Here is an 18,635-nt window from a genome sequence, read left to right on the forward strand (position 1 = left end):
AAAACCAACAACAACAACAAAAAGAATTACTGCTAACCATAAAGTTAGTAGTTCAAACCCACAAGCTGCTCCAAAAGAGAAAGATGAGCTCCCGTATAGATGTATAGCCCTAGAAACCTTATACAGGGTCAGTAGGAGTCAGAGTTGACTCAGTGGCAGTGGAGTTTTATCTCATTGTGCGGGAGTGTGGGAACACTTTTCAAAAAGCCCTGTACATTCCTTTAACGAGTGTGCTGTATTAGTCTCTCCCTGGTAACCACTACTCTTCTAGCTCAATAGTTTTGTCTTTTACACAAGATCACAAAGTTGAAATGATACAATATGTAGCTTTTCCAGGCTGGCTTCTTGGATTGACATTTGTAAAGGCTCCCTCTGGTTGCTGTATGGAATGGGCTACAGGGAGACAGTGGGGAAACTGGGGCAGTCTCACAGGAGAGATGGTGGCAGCTGAGGACAGGGAGTAACAGAACTGCCTTCAGGATACCTTTGGAAGTGGAGTCCCATCCCCTTTGGGCCCTGTTCCCAGCTAGCGCACCATAGCAAAGCTGAACTGCCGTGGAGGCTTAGGTGTTGCTGTGATGCTGAATAGGTTTCCGTGGAGCCTCAAGACTGATATAACCTGGGAAGAAAAGCCTGGCCATCTACTTCCAACTATCAGACAGTGAAAACCATGGGGGAAGTCAACCACTCCAGTCCCCAACCAATCACGGGGATGGCTCGGGACCAGGAAGCCTGTTGTTGCAATCCTGCTCATGTCACGATGAGTTGGTGGTGTTGTCTAGCTGACAACAACAACAAAAATAGCTCGTATTCAAGGCTAGTACACCACTTTCTGAAGCTTCCGTTGTGACTAAACTTTGCTTTACACTTGCCCCAGCCTTTCTGTAGTGATGTAGTTCAGGCACTTTGGAGAATGACACTGAGTGAGTAGAAACCAGCCCGCCAGCTCTTATCACCTGGTGGGTAAAGGCTGTTCAGCAGGGAACCGGGCTAGTCCTCGCGCTCAGCTGCGTCCTTGAGTCCCCTCAAGGACTTCAATAACATCTGTACCAAATGTGTTCCTTCTCCACATTAGCAAAGACGTGTCTTTTACAGAACATTGCATGCTGACATCAGGGTGACATTGACACCAAACAAGAAAAACAGAAAGCATACATTCGCGGCTCCCTCAAGCTTTCATTTCCTGCTTGGAGTATCCGTCGGACTGCGGCTATGATTGCTACTAGCAGGCAGGTGTTCACGTGGAAACATTTCAAGGAAGAGTTAACAATGGGTCTGGGTCTGGTCCTAGTGAGCGAGTGAACTGTTCTCTGTAGATACTGGAAGTGCCCAGCACTGAAATTCTTTCATGAGGATAATGTTTAATTACATTTATATCAATCAGGAATGACTCAAACGTTCCAGGGAAGTCTGAGACCTAAGACTTTCCTAACAGATTCAGCTTGCTGAAAACTCTGGAATTCAGGGCGAAGCATAAGGAAGTGTACATTTTGTGCATTCATTTCCAATCGTCATTACTCAGTAACCATGTTATACCAGAAACTGCTTTGTTTTATGATTGGCTTAGTTCTTATTGTTGATTTGGTGATAATTAAATCAATGTGACAAAAGGAGCCCTGCTGGTGACCTTGCTAACCACAAGGTCAGCTGTTCAAACCCACCAGCCATTCCTCAGGAGAAAGAGGAGGCTGTCAGCCTCTGTAAAAAAAAAATGACAGTCTCAGAAATCTTATGACAGAGTCAGAATGGAATCAATGGCAGTGTTCCATTGCAAAAAAAAAAAAGTGTGTGTGTGTGTGTGTACTAAATAGTCCTCATGGTCCCCAGACCCAACAACAGTCACTGTTAATGTTCCAGTGTTGCTTTCCTGTATCCGTGGGAGTGTATAAACACATGCACACACATGTGTTTATAAAGCCTTGCATGGAAATCTCTCTACTCGTTTAAGATTCTACTCACACAAAACTGTAGATATAGCTTTTCACTACTTGCTTCATTTGAATGCATTCATGGAAATGCTATAATGTATCCGCTTACAGCTACTTGTTTCTACATGTTGGTGAGTAGAATGACTAGGTCATCCCAAGTTTCCCAGAACATCCAGTTCTAGCCCTGAAAACCTTGCATTCTCAGACACACTGGGACAGCAGTAAAAACCTGCTCAGCCTCTGCCATCCTACATGCAGGGGGAAATGTCTGATTGAAAGTCCCCTCCTGAATGTGTCTGTGGAGAGACCTCTGCCTCTTCAGCATCCATCGTCGGAGAACAGTTGCTTTTCGGTGGCAGGCTCAGGGCATCTGTTACCATTTTTAAACTTGAGATAGGAATTAAGATGCGGTTCAGCTGTTTGTATATAAACAGCAAGCAAGTCCTTGTGCTCACATGAAGGTCACTCCACGGCCTCAGTGAACAATCTCAATGTGCTCCATTTGTCGATACACAAAGAGCTCGTGGCCAGAATTATTCTATAAACAGCAGAGTTATACTTAATGTACCTAAACAAGCTAATTACATTGTCGTATTTGTGCACCGAGGTGAGAGCAATTAAATGCCTTGGTTGTATTTGTGCAGGATCTTGGGTGCTCACAGCTACAGGAGAAAACAAAGTCATGGATATAGAGGGAGAAAGAATGCACAGGAAACAAATACATGTCATTATAGGAATTTTCAATGGAGTTTGGAGGGTGGCATTCAAGCGATTAAGGACTCAACTGCTGACTGAAAGGTGGGCAGTTCATACCCACCAGCCACTCTGTGGCAGTCTGCTTCTGTAAAGAGTATAGCATTTGAAGCCCTAGAGGGCAGTTCTACTCTGTCTTGTAGGGTCGCTTTGACTCAGAATGGATTTGATGGCATTCGCTTTTGGGTTTGGGTTGATGGGAATTTTTCTGGCCCATCACAATAGTCTGTCACCTCCAAGTAGATTCAGAGTGACACTCTCGAGCATGGTCAAGCTCTGCCGTGGGCTTTCCAAGGCTGTCGTTTTGATTGACGCACACTGCCACATCTTTCTCCCTACAACCACCCACTTTCAGTCAGCTGCTGAATGCTTGGCTACTGGGTCACCAGCATGCCTTTTCTTTCATACTAATGAGTAACTGCTCAGGAAGTCCTGCATGGTGCTGTTGAGGCACTGGCTGCTAACTGAAAGGTTGAAGCTTCACATCCACCCAGAGGTGCCTCAAAAGACAGACCTGAGAATCTACCCTGAAAATCAGCCCTTAAAACCCCTGTGGATGTCATTAAAGAGAACTTTCCCATTTCCAGCAAACACGTGAACAGATGTTCAACATCATTAGCCATGAGAAAGATGCAAATCAAAAGCACCACAAGACAGTATTCCACGCCCACTAGAATGACTAAGATTTCAAAGAAAAAGACAAATGTGGACACAGATATGGAGAAATGTGAGCCCTTATCCATTGCTGGTGGGGATGCAAAATGGTATAACCATTGTGGAAAACAGTGTAGCAGTTCCTAAAAAAAACTTGAATGTCCATCCACTTACAGGTATGTGCCCCAAAGACTTAAAAACAGAAATTCAAAAAAAGACTTGTATATCAGTGTTCATTGCAACACCATTCGTAATAGCCCAAAGTTGGCAACAATCTAATGCCCATGAACAGATGAGCAAATAATCAAACTGTGCAACAAACTTCCAGTGAATACTACTTCACCAGCACAACGAAGTTTTGATACATGCTGCAGCATGGATGGATCTGGAAGACATTATGCTGAGCCAAATCAGTTGATCACCAAAGGGCAAATATTGTATGACCACATTTATATTCAATGCTAACAAGAAAAGACAAATGTATGGAGACCAGGGGCAGCAGGGAGAGGAGAGGACAGGAGAGGAGAGAGGGAGAGAGAGAGAGAGAGAGAGAGAGTGTGTGTGTGTGTGTGTGTGTGTGTGTGTGTGTGTGTGTGTGTGTTAGGCGAGGGAGGGCGGGTAGAGGGGTGAATTGTGATGGGGAAATCATCTTAATTAAAGATAGGGTTGCATAGCCAGTTATTATAATTGCTCTCAAGGAGCTGTACACCTGTTGAATTGGCAAACATTGTGTGATAATGACAGAAAAGAATAGCTGCTGAGGCAACATGTATAATTCTTCATGGGATTGATTCCCTTGCTTTGGAGGTTTAGGGTCATGGTTTCATGGGACATCCAGAGAATTGGCCTAAGAATGTGTTTAGTGCTTCCCTCCATCTCCTGCTCATTGCATTGAGCCTGGGGTTCCCAAAGCTTCTAAGCAGCTATTCACGGCACAATGCTTGGTCGCTGTTCACTTGGAACAACAGAGGAAAGAGAATCAAGAATAGAAGGAGGAATGTGTGGCTAATTGCTCCAGGAACAATTGCTTCCTTTGCCATGAGACCAGAAGTAAAAATAGTGCCCCGCTACCATTACTGAACATTGTGCTCAAAGATTCCAGTGATGAATCCTGACCACAGGAGGGAAGACTCAGAATGTAATTTCAAATTCTCCTGGGCTCTAGACATGAAGGTAGATGAGCACCATGAGTCATGGAAGTTGGATGGACCCCTAAAACTATTGCCTTCAGATAATCTTTAAATCTTAAAAAAAAAAATTCTCTGACATAATTTTAAAACCAAACAATACATAGTTTAACTTACCAAGTTCAGGTCTGCCTTGAGCACCTAGATCTTTTAAGTCCTATCTTTATGGGATTAAGTTGAAAACAATGAGATACGAGATAGAAACCTTAAGGCAGTGAGTTTATGTTCAGAAGAGAGGAACAGCTCAGAACAAGGAGGGTGAGAATGGCTTCATAGTTAAAGAGTGTCATCATTGTCATTAGGTTGTACATGTAGAAACTTTTGTATGTATGCACTTTGTAGTATATACTCTCATCAACAACAACATGAATTTTTAAATTTTCAGGGAAAAACAAAACCCTATGGAGCACAGTTCTACTCTTGCACTGATACAATTGCCATAAGTCAAAATTGACACAGTAACTGCTTTGTTTGTTTATTTATTTGTTTTATTTGGAGGGGCGAGGAAGTTGTCGCAATATATCCTTTTTAAAATCATTTTATTGGCATATACTTCATATACCATACCATTTAATAGTAGTCATTTTGAGAAGAGTTGTGCATTCATCACCATAATCAATTTCAGGATATGTTCTTCTTTCTTGTACTCAATGTTTCTAGCTCCCCACTTCTCCCTAAACCCACCCCCCGCCAAGCCCCTAGGTAATTATTAATCTATTTCCAGTCTCTATGGATTTACCTATCCTAGATTTCATATACAGAGAATCATACAAAACAAAAACAGAAACAAACAAACACCAACAATGACAAAACAAAACAGAAAAATAGAGCAGAAAACTGAAACAACTTCAAAATTGGTCAAAAGGGAGATTAAATGATAAGTTGTTACATTTTAACCTAACTACATCAACTTGTAAGTCTACTGCACAAGACCTCTTTGAAGTGTTGAAAAGCAAGGATGTTATTTGAAGACTAAAGTGCCCCTGACCAAAGCCATGATACTCTCAGTGGTCTCATATGACTGTGAAAGCTGGCTATTGAATAAGGAAGATCAAAAGAGAATTGATGCATTCAAATTATGGTACTGGTGACGAATATTGACCGTACCATACACTGCCCAAAAAATCCCAATCTGTCTTGGAAGAAGTACTTCCAGAATGCTCCTTAGAAGCAAGGATGGCAAGATTTTGTCTCATATTTTGGACATGTCGAGAGAGACCAGTCCCTGGAGAAGGATTTCATGCAAAATAGCAAAGTAGTGAAAAAGAGGAAGACCTTCAACGAGACGGGTTGGCACAGTGGTTGCTGCCTCAATGGACTCAACATCCGAACAATGATGAGGGTGCCCGGGGCTGGGCAGGGCTTGGCTCTGTCGCACACAGGGTCGCTAGGAGTTGGAATTGACTTCATGACACGTGTGAATATCGTCCTCATCCAGCAGCTGCTTTACAATGTTCTGTCTATTCACATCCCTCAACTATGACTAGAGGGGATTCACCAGAGGCTTCATCCATGCGTGGGGAACCCATAAGTGAATTTTGGACTTCCATTGTCACCCATAGCCTTCTGCAAGCCGAGTGTTCAGAAGTTAAATTCTGATACTGTTCTCTCCTTTGGACTTGGATTGTAGTCTTTACAATCCTTGAGTCACACAAGCTGGTGTGTTTCTTCCAAGTGGACTTAGTTGATGGCTAACTTAGATGGCTTCTTGTTTGAAGACAAGCCTTTAGAAGACCCCCGACATGTTTTTCTAAAAGCCAGGCACCATTTGATTTCTTCACCATCTTTCACTATAGGACCCTTACCTTCAGCGCTCTCTTCATAAGGGCGAGTATTGGAGAGGGTCATGTCAAAATAAAATTTAGTTTCATTCCTTCCTAATTTTTCAAGCCTTGATGCATAGGGGTAAGACATGTTGCACATGTTAAGTTCAAGTAAAAATGCATCTGCCAAGCAAGCATTTTACAAGGCTTTAATTAAAGTAAACAAAGGACACCTAGTGGGGTGGTAGTGGAGCGCCTGGCTTCGAACCAAAAGGGTAGGAGTTCAGATCGACCCAACAGCTCCATGGGAGAAAGACCTGGTGATCTGCTCCCATAGCCTAGAAAGCACTACGGGGTAATTCTACACTCGCACGTGAGGTCACTGGGAGTCAAGAATGACTCAACGGCACCCAGAAACAAAACTATCAGCCCAGCCTTCAGAGCCTAGCCGTTGAACTTTCTAGGATTTAAACCTGCTGCCATAAAGTTGGGATCATTTCCCACTTTCTAGCCAACCCATGTATTTCAGAATATGTTTCACAGGCTGTTCCTTTTCTGATTTTTATTCTTCAACAAGAAGACAGTTTATAAATTGGCAAAAGGCTTGAACAGACTCTTCTCCAAAGAGTACACAGGACTGGACAATAAGCATATGAAAAGGTGCTCAGCATCATGGGCAATTCCTGTCCTGTGGAGTCCAGAACCGTGAGAGCATTGAGAGGTTACCCTACTTGCAAACTGAGCCCCACTCATATTTGCTAGAGCCTAGGAGTGAGTATGATATCTAGAAAATACATACACACCAAAAAAAGTTCACTGGAAAATTCTATGATCTTTTTATTTCATGTGTCCACACATTTTGTCTATATGCCCAAGCCAAAGCAGATCACTGCTGGCATGTCTATTACAACTCAGTCACCCTACAAGACTGAAAAGAGCTACTCCTTGGGGTTTCCAAGACTCTCAATCTTTATGGGAGCAGACAGCTTCATCTTTCTTTCATGGGTTTAAACCACTGACCTCAGCAGTCAGCAGTTAACCCATTATACCTCTAGTGTTTGTTCCTTCACACACACACACACACACACACAGTTGCCATGAGTCAAAATTCAACACAATGGCAACAGACAGCAGGATCTATATAGAATGAGGAAATGATTCTCTTTTCTTTTTGGTTTATATTTTTTTAACTGGAGGAGAGTTAACCCATAATTTAAATCAAAGATATCCAAATGCTGTGAAGATGAGAAACCTACATAACCTTGAGGTCGTTTTAAACAGTGGAGCAGTTAATAGGATTTAATCTTCAAATCTGCATTTTCAGGGTGACGGAAGCCACAGGCTCTTAGATGTGTTAAAAAGCACCTGGTTAAAAGGAACCCTTGTAGTGTAGGAGGTTACTCATTGGGCTGCTAACTGCAGGGTCAGCAGTTTGAAACCATCAGCTGCTTTGCGAAAGAAAGATGAGGCTTTCTACTGAATAAGTTACTGTCTCGGAAACCCATCAGGACAGTTTTACTCTTTCCTAGAGGGTCGCTATGAATCTGCCTCGACTGGATGGCAGTGAGTTTGGTTTAGTTTTACCTAGTTAAAATGTGCCGTGACTCCCACAAACTTGCAGTACATGTATTATTCATACTGATTGTGCAGATCCAAAGTGCTGAGAGGAAGAACATACTTTCTCTACTTGAGGTTGAAGCTAATCAAGGAACAATTGGCGAAATGTTCTCCCAAAAAGGCTTGTCTTAAAAAGAAAATGGAAAAATACAGACCTAAAAATATTGTCAACTCATCCAAAGTAAGAAGGGTGGTTTGGTGTGTATCTCTGGCATGTGTGTCTCCTGTCTACAGATCCACTTTGTGCCCCAACTACTCACCTGTCCCTTTATTCATTCCATCAATAACTATTTACTTAAAAATATGTATTATACGCTGCTGTAGGCACTAGCACATGAAAGGCCTGGCCATCTACATCCAAAATATCACCCATTGAAAAACCTACAGAGCACAATTCTACTCTAATAACACTCATGGGTTGCCATGAGTCAGTGTAGTCTAAGCACTAGGGATACAGTATAGAACAAGACAAACACAGTCCCTGCCTAAGGACCCTATGTTCCAGAGGGAGGGCATGCATTAAACATGCAAACAAATATGGTAAGTTAGCATCAAAGTGAATACCTTGCAAAGAGTACATCACCCTATGGTGCTCTGGGCAAAGAAAAAACCCTCTCCATTGGCCGGTCAGGAAGTCCCCTGAGGTGGTGCCTTTGAAGTTGGGCTTAGGCATCAGGGATCCAGTCACCTGATGGTCAGGTGGAAAAGGAAAGGATAAGTTTAGAGTTCTGGAGGTGGGAATACACTCATCATGTTCAAAGGCTATCAGGAAGAGTGTTCTATCTGGAGTATGTGAGCAAGAAGAAACGCAGTGAGAGAGGAGCTCACAGAAAGTAGGCAGGAGTCAATGGCCATGGGAGGACTTTGGTATTAGTTTTAATTGTAACAAGAAGCCATCATATGGTCGTCAATAAAATGTCACTGTGATGCCAGTTGTCTCTTCATGGGGAAGGGATTGCAAGGACATAAGGTTGCATGCAGAATATTAAGTTCTCATCAACGGCCATCAAGGTGGACCCCCACTCAGGAGATCCTAAAGATGCTTCCTGGTCCTGCCCATCACCATGGATCATTGCAAAACAGACACATGGAGTTTTCCGAAATAAAGCCCCAGGCCTTTCTTCCCAGTTAGTCTTAGTCTGGAAGCTCCACTGAAGCCTCTTCAGCATCTCAGGACCACCACCCTCCACTGACAGAGGGGTGGTGACTCTGTGACATGAGTTCTATCACTGAACCACAGCTGCATTGAGAATATTAAATAGACTTGTGGACTTCTAGATCAAAATCAATCACACGTATTGTTTAATTATTATGCTTCCAAAATGGCATAGAGGGGTACACTATGCAGCAATGGTGGTGCATGCTACAATGATGAACCTCAAAAACATGTTGAGTGTGGACAGGATGGGGGTGGGGGGGGTACCTAGATACAGAAGATCACAGATTATCTGATTCTTTCTATATAAAATGCCAAAAATCTACAAATCTATGGAAAGTCAACTAGTATTTGTCTATGACTAAAAATGAGGATGTACTGCAGTCAGGCACCAGGGATTTTCGTGAGATGGTCAGTTGGTTGTAAACTTAGACTGTGATCATGGCTATGTGATACTTTAAGGTTACTGAAAATCTTTGGATTATACACTTGAAACAAATGAATCATTAGACCTCAGCAAAGCTGTTGCCTACCTAAAAAATCATAAGGAACAATTTTTTTAAAGAATGCATATGTTCTTTTTTAAAGAGCATAGAAGCAGGAAGGTGGTAGGGGATACATTTATGCAAGCAGGCGATGAACATGAAATCACAATGAGAAATATATATATGTTTTACCGACTGATCCAAACTAGCTTAAGGTGGTATTAAATACATGTGTGGTAGGGGCTGGGTGTGAAGGAAATTAGAGACAAATCAACGATAGCTTGGTATTTGGGCCACCACATGGTTTGGGTGTCATTTCATGAGTTAGGGACGTGAAGGTTATTCATTTGACACCACACCAGATAAGCCACCATCAGTGTGAACTATGCTTCTAAAATTGCACCCAGAACATGTCTGCCAGTTTGTTGTATTGTGGTGGCTTCCGTGTTGCTATGGTGCTGGAACCTATATCACCAGGGTCACCCGTGGTAGGCAGGTTTCAGAGGACCTTCCAGACTCAGGCAGAGTACGAAGAAAGGCTTGGTGATCTACTTCTGAAAATTAGCCAATGAACACCGTGTGGATCACAAGAGAATATTGTCTGATTCAGTGCTAGAAGGCTCATGAAGGCAGCCCCAAACCAAGCGACATGTCCTACTATGACTGACACATGCTGTCACTGTGATTAAAGCCAACTCAACAGGAGCAACTAGCAACAAGGTATTTGGCCCCAAATAATATAAATTAAAACATGGAAGAGCCCGAGTTGCCCTTGGTTGAACAATGCTCTGCTTTTCTTCTACTTTTATATGCTTTTTGAAACTGAAGAATTTCATGTGGGCTAATATGAAGGCAAATAAAAAATATATTGCTACAAAATCATAGTAACTTTCATTAAACTTTCAAAAACTTTCATCAAAATTTGAAGGAATTGTTTCTCAACATATCCTCTATTCAGTTCTACAAGGGGGTACCCCCCAAAAAAACAACGGAATTTTTTTCAAAGTTGTATATTTCAATTTTTTACAACCCAACCTTATCACCTTCAAAGTACTCTCCATTATACTTAACACATTTGTCAAATTTATGATTCCATTCTTGGAAACATTTTTTAAATTCATCTGTTAGGATGGCTGACAGTGCCTCCCTTGTTTTTTGCTTCACCTCTTCTACATCATCAAATCACTGTCCTTTCATGGCCCTCTTCATTTGAGGAAACAAAAAGACGTCGCACCAAGTGAGGTCAGGTGAGTAAGGTACATGGGGCAAGAGAGGCATGCTGCTTTTTGCCCGAAACTGGCACACTGAGATGGCTGTGTGAGCAGGTGCCTATTGTTGTGGCAAAACCTGTCCCCCATCTGCCACAAATCAGGCCTTTTATGTCGCACACTGATACGCAATCTTTTCAGAACTTCTAACTAGAAAGCTTAATTAACAGTCTGATCTGGTGTAATGAATTCTAAATGCATTGCAAGTCGACATTTTTGTCCATTCAGTTGACGGACATTCAGTTGCTCACAAAGACTCCCAAAAAGATGAAATGTCATTTGATGACAATGAGATTTGTCATCAAATGATATTTCATCTTTTTGAAATGAGAAAATCATTCTTACACTCGAGTTTTTCACGTGGTGCTGTCCTTATAAACTGTTTCAACATCACAATTTAACCAGTCCAGCAGATCCCATCAGAAGCCACTGTTTGATTGACCTTTATTTTTTTTAAGGCACCCTAATTAGACTAAAACCAGTGTATCACTAAGAGAACTTGTCTGTAGCCACAAATTGTTCGGAGAGATGTTTAAAACACTCTGGTTTAGCATGAACCCGGGTGTATAGGTGCTGGAACCCAGAACAATACTTTTTGACTTGCCCTCTTATGTCAAGGGGATTGCCTCTCATGTGCATCCTGCCTGACCTGTGTCATGGCCCCAGCGAGTGATTGCAACAGAGACAGTGATCACAGCTGTATCCCTGCCATCTAGTAGCGTGTGTTTCACTTCTCTGAACATTGCTGGCTGTTTTTGCCAATCTGGATGTGCCAGTGGGAGCTACATTCCTTATTTCTGTCTTCCTAATGTGTGAAGTGGAACAGAGCAGAAGGAATGTTCATTTCACCTGCCTTACCCTGGTGGGCTAGGTGTGCAGCTGCTAACACAAGGTCAGCAGTTTATACCCAGGAGGTGCTCTGAGAGAGAAAGATGTAGCAGTCGCATCTGCAAAGATTCCAGCCCAGGGGGGCTGTTCTACACGGTCCTGCCGGGTTGCTATGAGTCAAAATGGACTCAACAGCAGCGATTTTTTAGAGAATATCTAAATACGTAAGCCTCGTTATCATGAAAAAAAATACCTGAAAAACATCCTTAGGGCAAAGGATAGATCAACTGACTTACGAATATGTTGCCACCCTTGGAAACGCTCAATTAGCATTTCATATGACAGTTTGAGTCTGAATATATTTGAGAGCTCAAATAATGACTTTTTGGTCCTTTTTTTATTTTAAAGCACTGACGGTGACACCCTCTACACGAGGAAGGGAGAGAGCAAGGGAAGGAAGGAGGGTGGGTGGGGATAATGCATGTTTGAGTATCTCAGATGATCAAGACTACATGACCAAATGCTCACAAAGACTCCCAAGTCTTAGAGGTGGCTGCAACAACAGCTTAGGACAAGGAGCATACAGAGTCTATCACTTTTCTAATTCCATTCTAGCATCTAGTTCAAAAGAAGAGCATCAAATGATGGTTTGTTTTAGAGATGCTCATATTATCCTGAATGTATGGTTCTGTTTAGCAATTCCTGTAGTTCGAGCATCAATATAGTTGACGTGTTTCAAACCCCAGTTTGAAGTTGCCAGTTTAGTAAACAGGCTGTAAAGTGGGTCCTATTTGCTTTCTAACAAATAAGATAGAACAGCTTGCCCATGAAGATGGAAATCATAATTTACATTTAGGTTTATTTTTATAGACAGGCCATAAGTACAATGTACAAAGCTAGATAAAATATAGGCACTAGAAAATTAAAAAGAGAGATTTATTTTTCCTCCCTTAAAATTGAGCTCAGTTGTAATTTAAAACTAACGGCTTTATTATACAGACTAATTGGATTAGGCGTGGTCTGCATAGTGTGTCAGAATCGGAAACTGACAATTCACGTTTGATGTTCTGTCGTGTTGAAAGCAGGATGTACACGCACACATATTAATCGGATAGGAAAAGCAAAGTGCAATGTAGAAATATCAGAAGAATTAAGAATTTAAAATTATGCAAAAATAAATCCACCCGGCTGCCCATCCGCCGCCGCAGCCTCCATGCCCGTCTCCAACTGCCAGGACGTGCTGAAGCTGCACTCCCGGCCAAGGATGAGTTCCCCGCCCTGAGCGACCACAACAACCACCTGGTCAAGGTGCTGACCCCCAAGCTGTCGGCCGAGCTGCGTGCCAAGTGCACACCGAGTGCTTTCACGGTGGACGACGTCGGCCAGCCGAGCATCCTGACCATGGGCTGCATGGCGGGCGACGAGGAGTCCTATGAAGTCTTCAAGGAGCTCTTTGACCCCATCATCGAGGACCGTCATGGAGGCTACCAGCCCAGCGACCATCACTAGACGGACCTTCTTTCCTGAGGCAGGCAGCCCCAAGAAATGGAAGAGACTGGATGCCTCACAAGCTTTCATGATGGCCCGGCCTTGCCCCACCTAGGATCATCCCCCAGGGCACAAGATCCCCGTTGGGGCGGCACAGAGCTCCATCTCTCTATTGAGTGACTTGAGTTTCCCCAGCTTAGGCCCATTCTTTGGTGCAATTTTTCATGAGGAATTCCACAGTATCTTTTCTGCTTAGTAAAAGGTTTAATCAGTGATTTTGCTCACAGTGGACACAGAAAGAGAGCACTTTTCTTTGCCTTCTAAAGGAGCTGAATAAAATCTCCCATGAGTGCAGTGATTCCTGAGAGGACTGCCAAGAGAGCTTCTCGGGGGATGAAAGAACTGGAAATCGGTTCTCAGCACCCACCCCCATTTCAACATGCATCAGTACTTGATTTGGCCTTGAAAATAGCGTGATGACAGTTATTCAAGAAATTCTGAGGCTGCTACCCACCACCAGCCATCAAGTCAATTCTGACTCATAGTGGGGCGACAGGCCAGAGTAGAACTGTCCCATAGCATTTCCAGGGCAGTCAGCTATATGGAATGTGCCCTGGTGACAGGGTGGTAGAGGTGTTGGGCTGCTGACTCCCAGCAACCCTGTAGGACAGAATCGAACTGTCTCGCTGGGTTTTTGAGACTGAAACTCTCTTTGGGAGCAGAAAGTCTCCTCTTTCTCCACAGAGTGAATGGTGGCGTAGAACTGCTGACCTTGCGGTTAGCAGACCAGCATGCCCCCAGGGCTCATGTCTTATGAAATGGAGAGGAATTCGAAAGTGCAAACAAACGAAGATGAGAGAATCTATGATGGAGCGTTTCCACATTCTCAGCAAGTTCATCTGCAAAGAGATAAGCAACTTCATCTCTGAACAAGAAAAGATTTAAGACTAGAGAAGTTTGGGGATAGGTTCCTTTTAAAAAAATAAATCAATAAATTGCCAACCCTGATTCAAATGGTGCTTTACACAGCTGTGTACTTAGCAGAGAACAAAGTCATTTGCATTGGGGGATTCTTTTTTCTGGGAGACAGATGGATGGTCTGAGGCAACTCACAAACAGCTGGAGCTGGGAAGGCAAGGACCTTGGGATGAGGATGGGCAAGAAAGACTGTGACAGAGACAGCGAGACCCAACAATGTGTCTGACTCAGACACACTTCCCCATCTGCCCTTGATCTGACTTGTGTAACTGCTAGCATTGCCTAAAGGTTTCACCCCCCACCCCGGATGAAGGAGAACGATTTATCCAGGGTTTCTGAGCCTCAGCACTATGGACATTTTGGGCCAATTTACCCTACATTGGGAGTCCCTGGATGGTACAAATGGTTCATGTATTCAGCTGCTTTCCAAAATTCTGGTGGTTTCCGTCTACCCAGAGGGGCCTTGGAAGAAAGACCTGGCTTTCTACCTCTGAAAACCCAGTCATTGAAAACTGTGTGCACGTTCTCCTCTGATGTGCCTAGGCCATCGTGCATGGGGTTGACTTGAGGACTCCCGGGCTGCAGGGGGGTGGGGGGGGGGGCTGTGCTACACGCTGCAGTCTGTCTTACAGCATCCCTGGCCGCCAGACAACTCTAAAAGGAAAGAGAGGAAGACGTCTATGGGTTTAGGCTGAGTAGATTCCAGGAGCACCCCACCCCCAGAAGTCACCCTAAAAATGTGAACAGATATCGCTAAATGATGGTGGGTGGGGACAATTGAGAGCCACTGATTTAGTCAAGAATTCTTTTTAATCTGTGACATCAAGCCATTTCATCAGCTGAGATGGCCGGTTTGAGGAAGTGATCAGTTTAGCTGTGTCGTTTGTGCCCATTGTTCTTGTCAGCAGCAGCCTCAGAGAGCGACTGGATTGAAGATTCAAGTTGTCTGGGGGCTTAATTCAGGAAAATGATAAGTCTGAGGTCTAGCATTTCTCAGATTGTTGGCAAATCATGGCCAAGGTACAACTAGTGAGAAAGAAAGCTAGGGATTTACTATAAATCCACTTAAGATTTTATTCTCGGGCCATGTCATCTTCTTACATGCCCAAAGTAAATCACAGTCCATTCCACCAGTCTAGTCCATTTCCTGATGGGATCCTAGGATGCAGCCTGATTAAAGTGATTCACTCAGAGGAAACGGGGGAGTTTCATTTCAGTATTAAGGAAATCCTAAGAAGTAGTCAGCTTATAAAGAATAACCAGGGACACTTTTGTTGTCAACAACTCATCTCCCTATTTCTATGTCTTTCTCAAACTCAAATCAAACGTTGTGACTCAGTGACTCTATGTAAGGTCTATGAGGCTGTAAGTTTTTATAGGAACAGACAGCCTCATCTTCTCTGCTGGACCAGCGAGTGGGTTTTAACAGTCATCCTTGCAGTTAGCCCAACACTAACCCAGAGCACCGTCTGGGCTTCTTTAAGCTGCTATAATACAACTCCAGACCCACTGCCATTGAGTCGACTTCAACTCATAGCAACCCTGCAAAGGGTTTCCAAGGCTGTAAATCTTGCAGGAACAGACAGCTTCTTCTTTCTCCCAAAGAGCAGCTGGTGGGTTTGAACCTCTGATCTTACAGTTAACACCAAACCTTCCATATCACTGTTGTGCTTTTATGTAGAGTACACTCAAGGCTCATTTTTAGAACATAACCGAGATGCATTTTGACATTACATTGGAAGGTTAGTCGTAGGTAGGAGTCCTCTTTAATGACTGTTTAGCTCTACTTGGTTGAGTTTAAAAGATAGTTAAGAGTCCAAAGGCCCTAGTGTGGTTTCAAACATTTCAAACCTAGCTGAAATACTTCTGCAGCAATTGGAAGGAAACATACTTTGGAACAAGCGATTAAAAATGCACTGTGGCTGGATTTTAGCAACACTCTTAAAAGTCAGCTAGCCTGAAGATGGGGAAAGCATTTATAGTCTGGCATTGCCATCTAGTGGCTACATTCAACACTGCCTCCCTATCTTTCTGGGTTTTGACCATCTTTTTGCCCCTGACTCTTGACAGTCAGCAATTCCAGGCTAAGCAAAGGACTATATAAGGAGAAACCTGGATCCCAACAAATACCAGAGACTAACATTCTTCACTTCCATCTGTTAGACCTTTTCATATTGGATCATCCATCTTTCCAGCCAGGTAACACTTCTCTGGGTATAGGAGGTTCACTCCCCAAGTATAATATTGAATATCCACTTCCCATAAGGGTCTGCCTCACATCCAGAGACTTGCCTATATTTTTAGTCACACTGGCTGCACAGGTAAATCCACAACAACTTGAACAGAGAATAAAGGGTGGAAACAAAGGATGCCCCGCTAGGAAGGCAGGGAGTGTGGAGTTCACCTCTCCTTAACCCTTGCTTTTCCGTTGAAATGGTGGCTGGAGACAGGGCAGAGCTCACCCAGAGTTACTCAGCACTTGAGCTGGGCTGGAGCTCTGGTCAGAACTCTTGCCACGACATTCACCCCATCCTGAAAGAGAAGCAAAGGCTCTCCCCGCCAACTCTCCTGGGAGCTAGGACGGGGCGGCTCCAGAAGCTGACTGCGGCAGATGGTGGAAGGCACCACCAATGAGAGAGTCGTGGGCGATGGGCTCACGCTGGGTGGGGTGGATCACAGTTCTGCTTTCCGAAACACAGGGTCCTCCAAGTTCACACAGGACCTTTTGCAAACACGCTCTGGGCTTGCATTTCAGCTTCACTCCTTGTCTACCCAGTGACCTAGCGTGAGCTCCTCGATGGCTTTGACTGAGACTCACTCAGCCTGCTCACCCAAAGATTAGTGGCTTGAATCCACCAGTCGCTCCCATGAGATGGAGGTGATCATCTGCTTCCACAAAGATTTACGACCCGGACACACGCTAAGGTGTCCTGTGGAGCCACTGTGAGTCGGCCCTTCAGCATATAACAGTAATCACACTAAGAGTCCCTGCTCTACAAGGCTGTTGTAAATCATTAAGCATGGTACTATATGTGAGTGTTCAGCACATACTTACTACTATCGAGTCAGTTCTGACTCATAGCAGCCCAGGAGTGCTTCGTATCAATCCAGTGGTTGCTAAGACGATTTAGACTCGTGAGAGCCTCAGGTGGGTCAGAATGGTACTGTGCCCACCAGGGTTTTATGTGGCAGGTTTTTTTCTAAAAGAGATTAGCAGGCCTTTCTTCTAAGGTGCCTCTGATTTGCTCAAACTGTCTGCCTATCACTTGGCAGCTGAAGAGGTTCACCCTGTGCCTAGTGTATTGCGTGGTTGATCATGATCCATACCGTCTTATTTTAACTTCTTGTACTTTCAACAATGAGGACGACTCTTGATAGGATGGATTGACACAGAAGCTACCACAGGGGGCGCCAACGTCAGAATAGCGGTGAGGATGGCGTCTGCTGCTCGTAGGGTGACTAGGAGTCAGGAGTGACTCATTGGTCAGTAACTAACAACAAAACACACTCTGTCTTGTTTCTGCTGCTGTTTAGCTGAATTACCTTGATCAAGTTACTTAGCGACTCTACATTTTCTCAGAGAAATCCGGGTAAAAGTTCTACTTCACTGCTAACAACATGAGATCATGCAAGTGAAAACCTAGTGCAGTACCGGACATATAGCTGGCCTTCAATCGATGTGTCTTTGATGGGTGACTCCTAAGAAATCCATACATGAACCCCCCCTCAGTCCCCTCTGCTGTCCTTCACTATCACCCCAAGACTTAGAAGGTGAGGCTCTCTGGTTGTTTCTATTTTCAATCTGGTTAAATAAAGCCTAAGCATAGAACAAATCCCACCTTTCCAAGAGTAAAAAGAAAAAAAAATCAGTAAGGCCCAATAAATAATGACTACTCCTGTGTATCCATAAAAAAAATGCAATGTTCCAACCATGCAGAACAACCATGCCGCCACCAACCACGTCTCACACAAAAATAAAAGCAACAAACTGATCTATAATTATAACCTCAGACCGGCAAATGCATCCGTAAGCAAACTCTGTCTGCAAGTAACATATTGGTGAGTTCCAACACAGCATCTCAAAGACAGTTCACCGGGGGAGAGAAATACAACATGTCACACGGAGTAATACCAAAAGGTCTCTTCTCATTGAGAAAACATTAACAATTTACAAAAACTTAACGAATAAGGAAAAATAAATGACTGTAGGCCTTTGTAAATTTCCAAGAGGCAGAAGGGGCAATTGCTGGACCCCAAACAGTGACCTTTCCCAATTTCTGTCATCTCTGGATGGGGCAAGGGGTCACAAGTGCTGGAGAAAGTCTCTTCCCTTCCAAGTTAAGATGTACCGTTTGAATGCCCACCACTTATCTGTTTGCCATAAGGTGGTGACTTGCATGTTTCTAGGATACTGGAAGCTCTGCCACTGGCATTTCAGATCTCAACAGGATCAGCCATAGTGGAGAGATCTGAGTGGAGTCTAAAGCAGACTTAGAAGACATTTCTGACAAGTAGCCACTGAGCACCCTA

The 18,635-nt window shown here is 43.6% G+C and overlaps 1 protein-coding gene across 1 annotated transcript in view; it reads left to right on the plus strand.

Annotated features, from left to right (window-relative positions):
• The window catches only part of CADPS (calcium dependent secretion activator), a 435,301-nt gene that overhangs the window by 158,941 nt on the left and 257,725 nt on the right, over positions 1 to 18,635 (plus strand). The window contains exon 6 of the mRNA XM_045290125.1: positions 12,755 to 13,113. Within this exon, the coding sequence (XP_045146060.1) occupies positions 12,755 to 13,113 (359 nt within the window). The remainder of the gene's footprint in view (positions 1 to 12,754; positions 13,114 to 18,635) is intronic.

The sequence above is a fragment of the Echinops telfairi genome, unplaced genomic scaffold (assembly GCF_000313985.2).
Source record: "Echinops telfairi isolate 266 unplaced genomic scaffold, ASM31398v2 ScPeMD7_31;HRSCAF=116, whole genome shotgun sequence".
Classification (NCBI taxonomy): domain Eukaryota; kingdom Metazoa; phylum Chordata; class Mammalia; order Afrosoricida; family Tenrecidae; genus Echinops; species Echinops telfairi.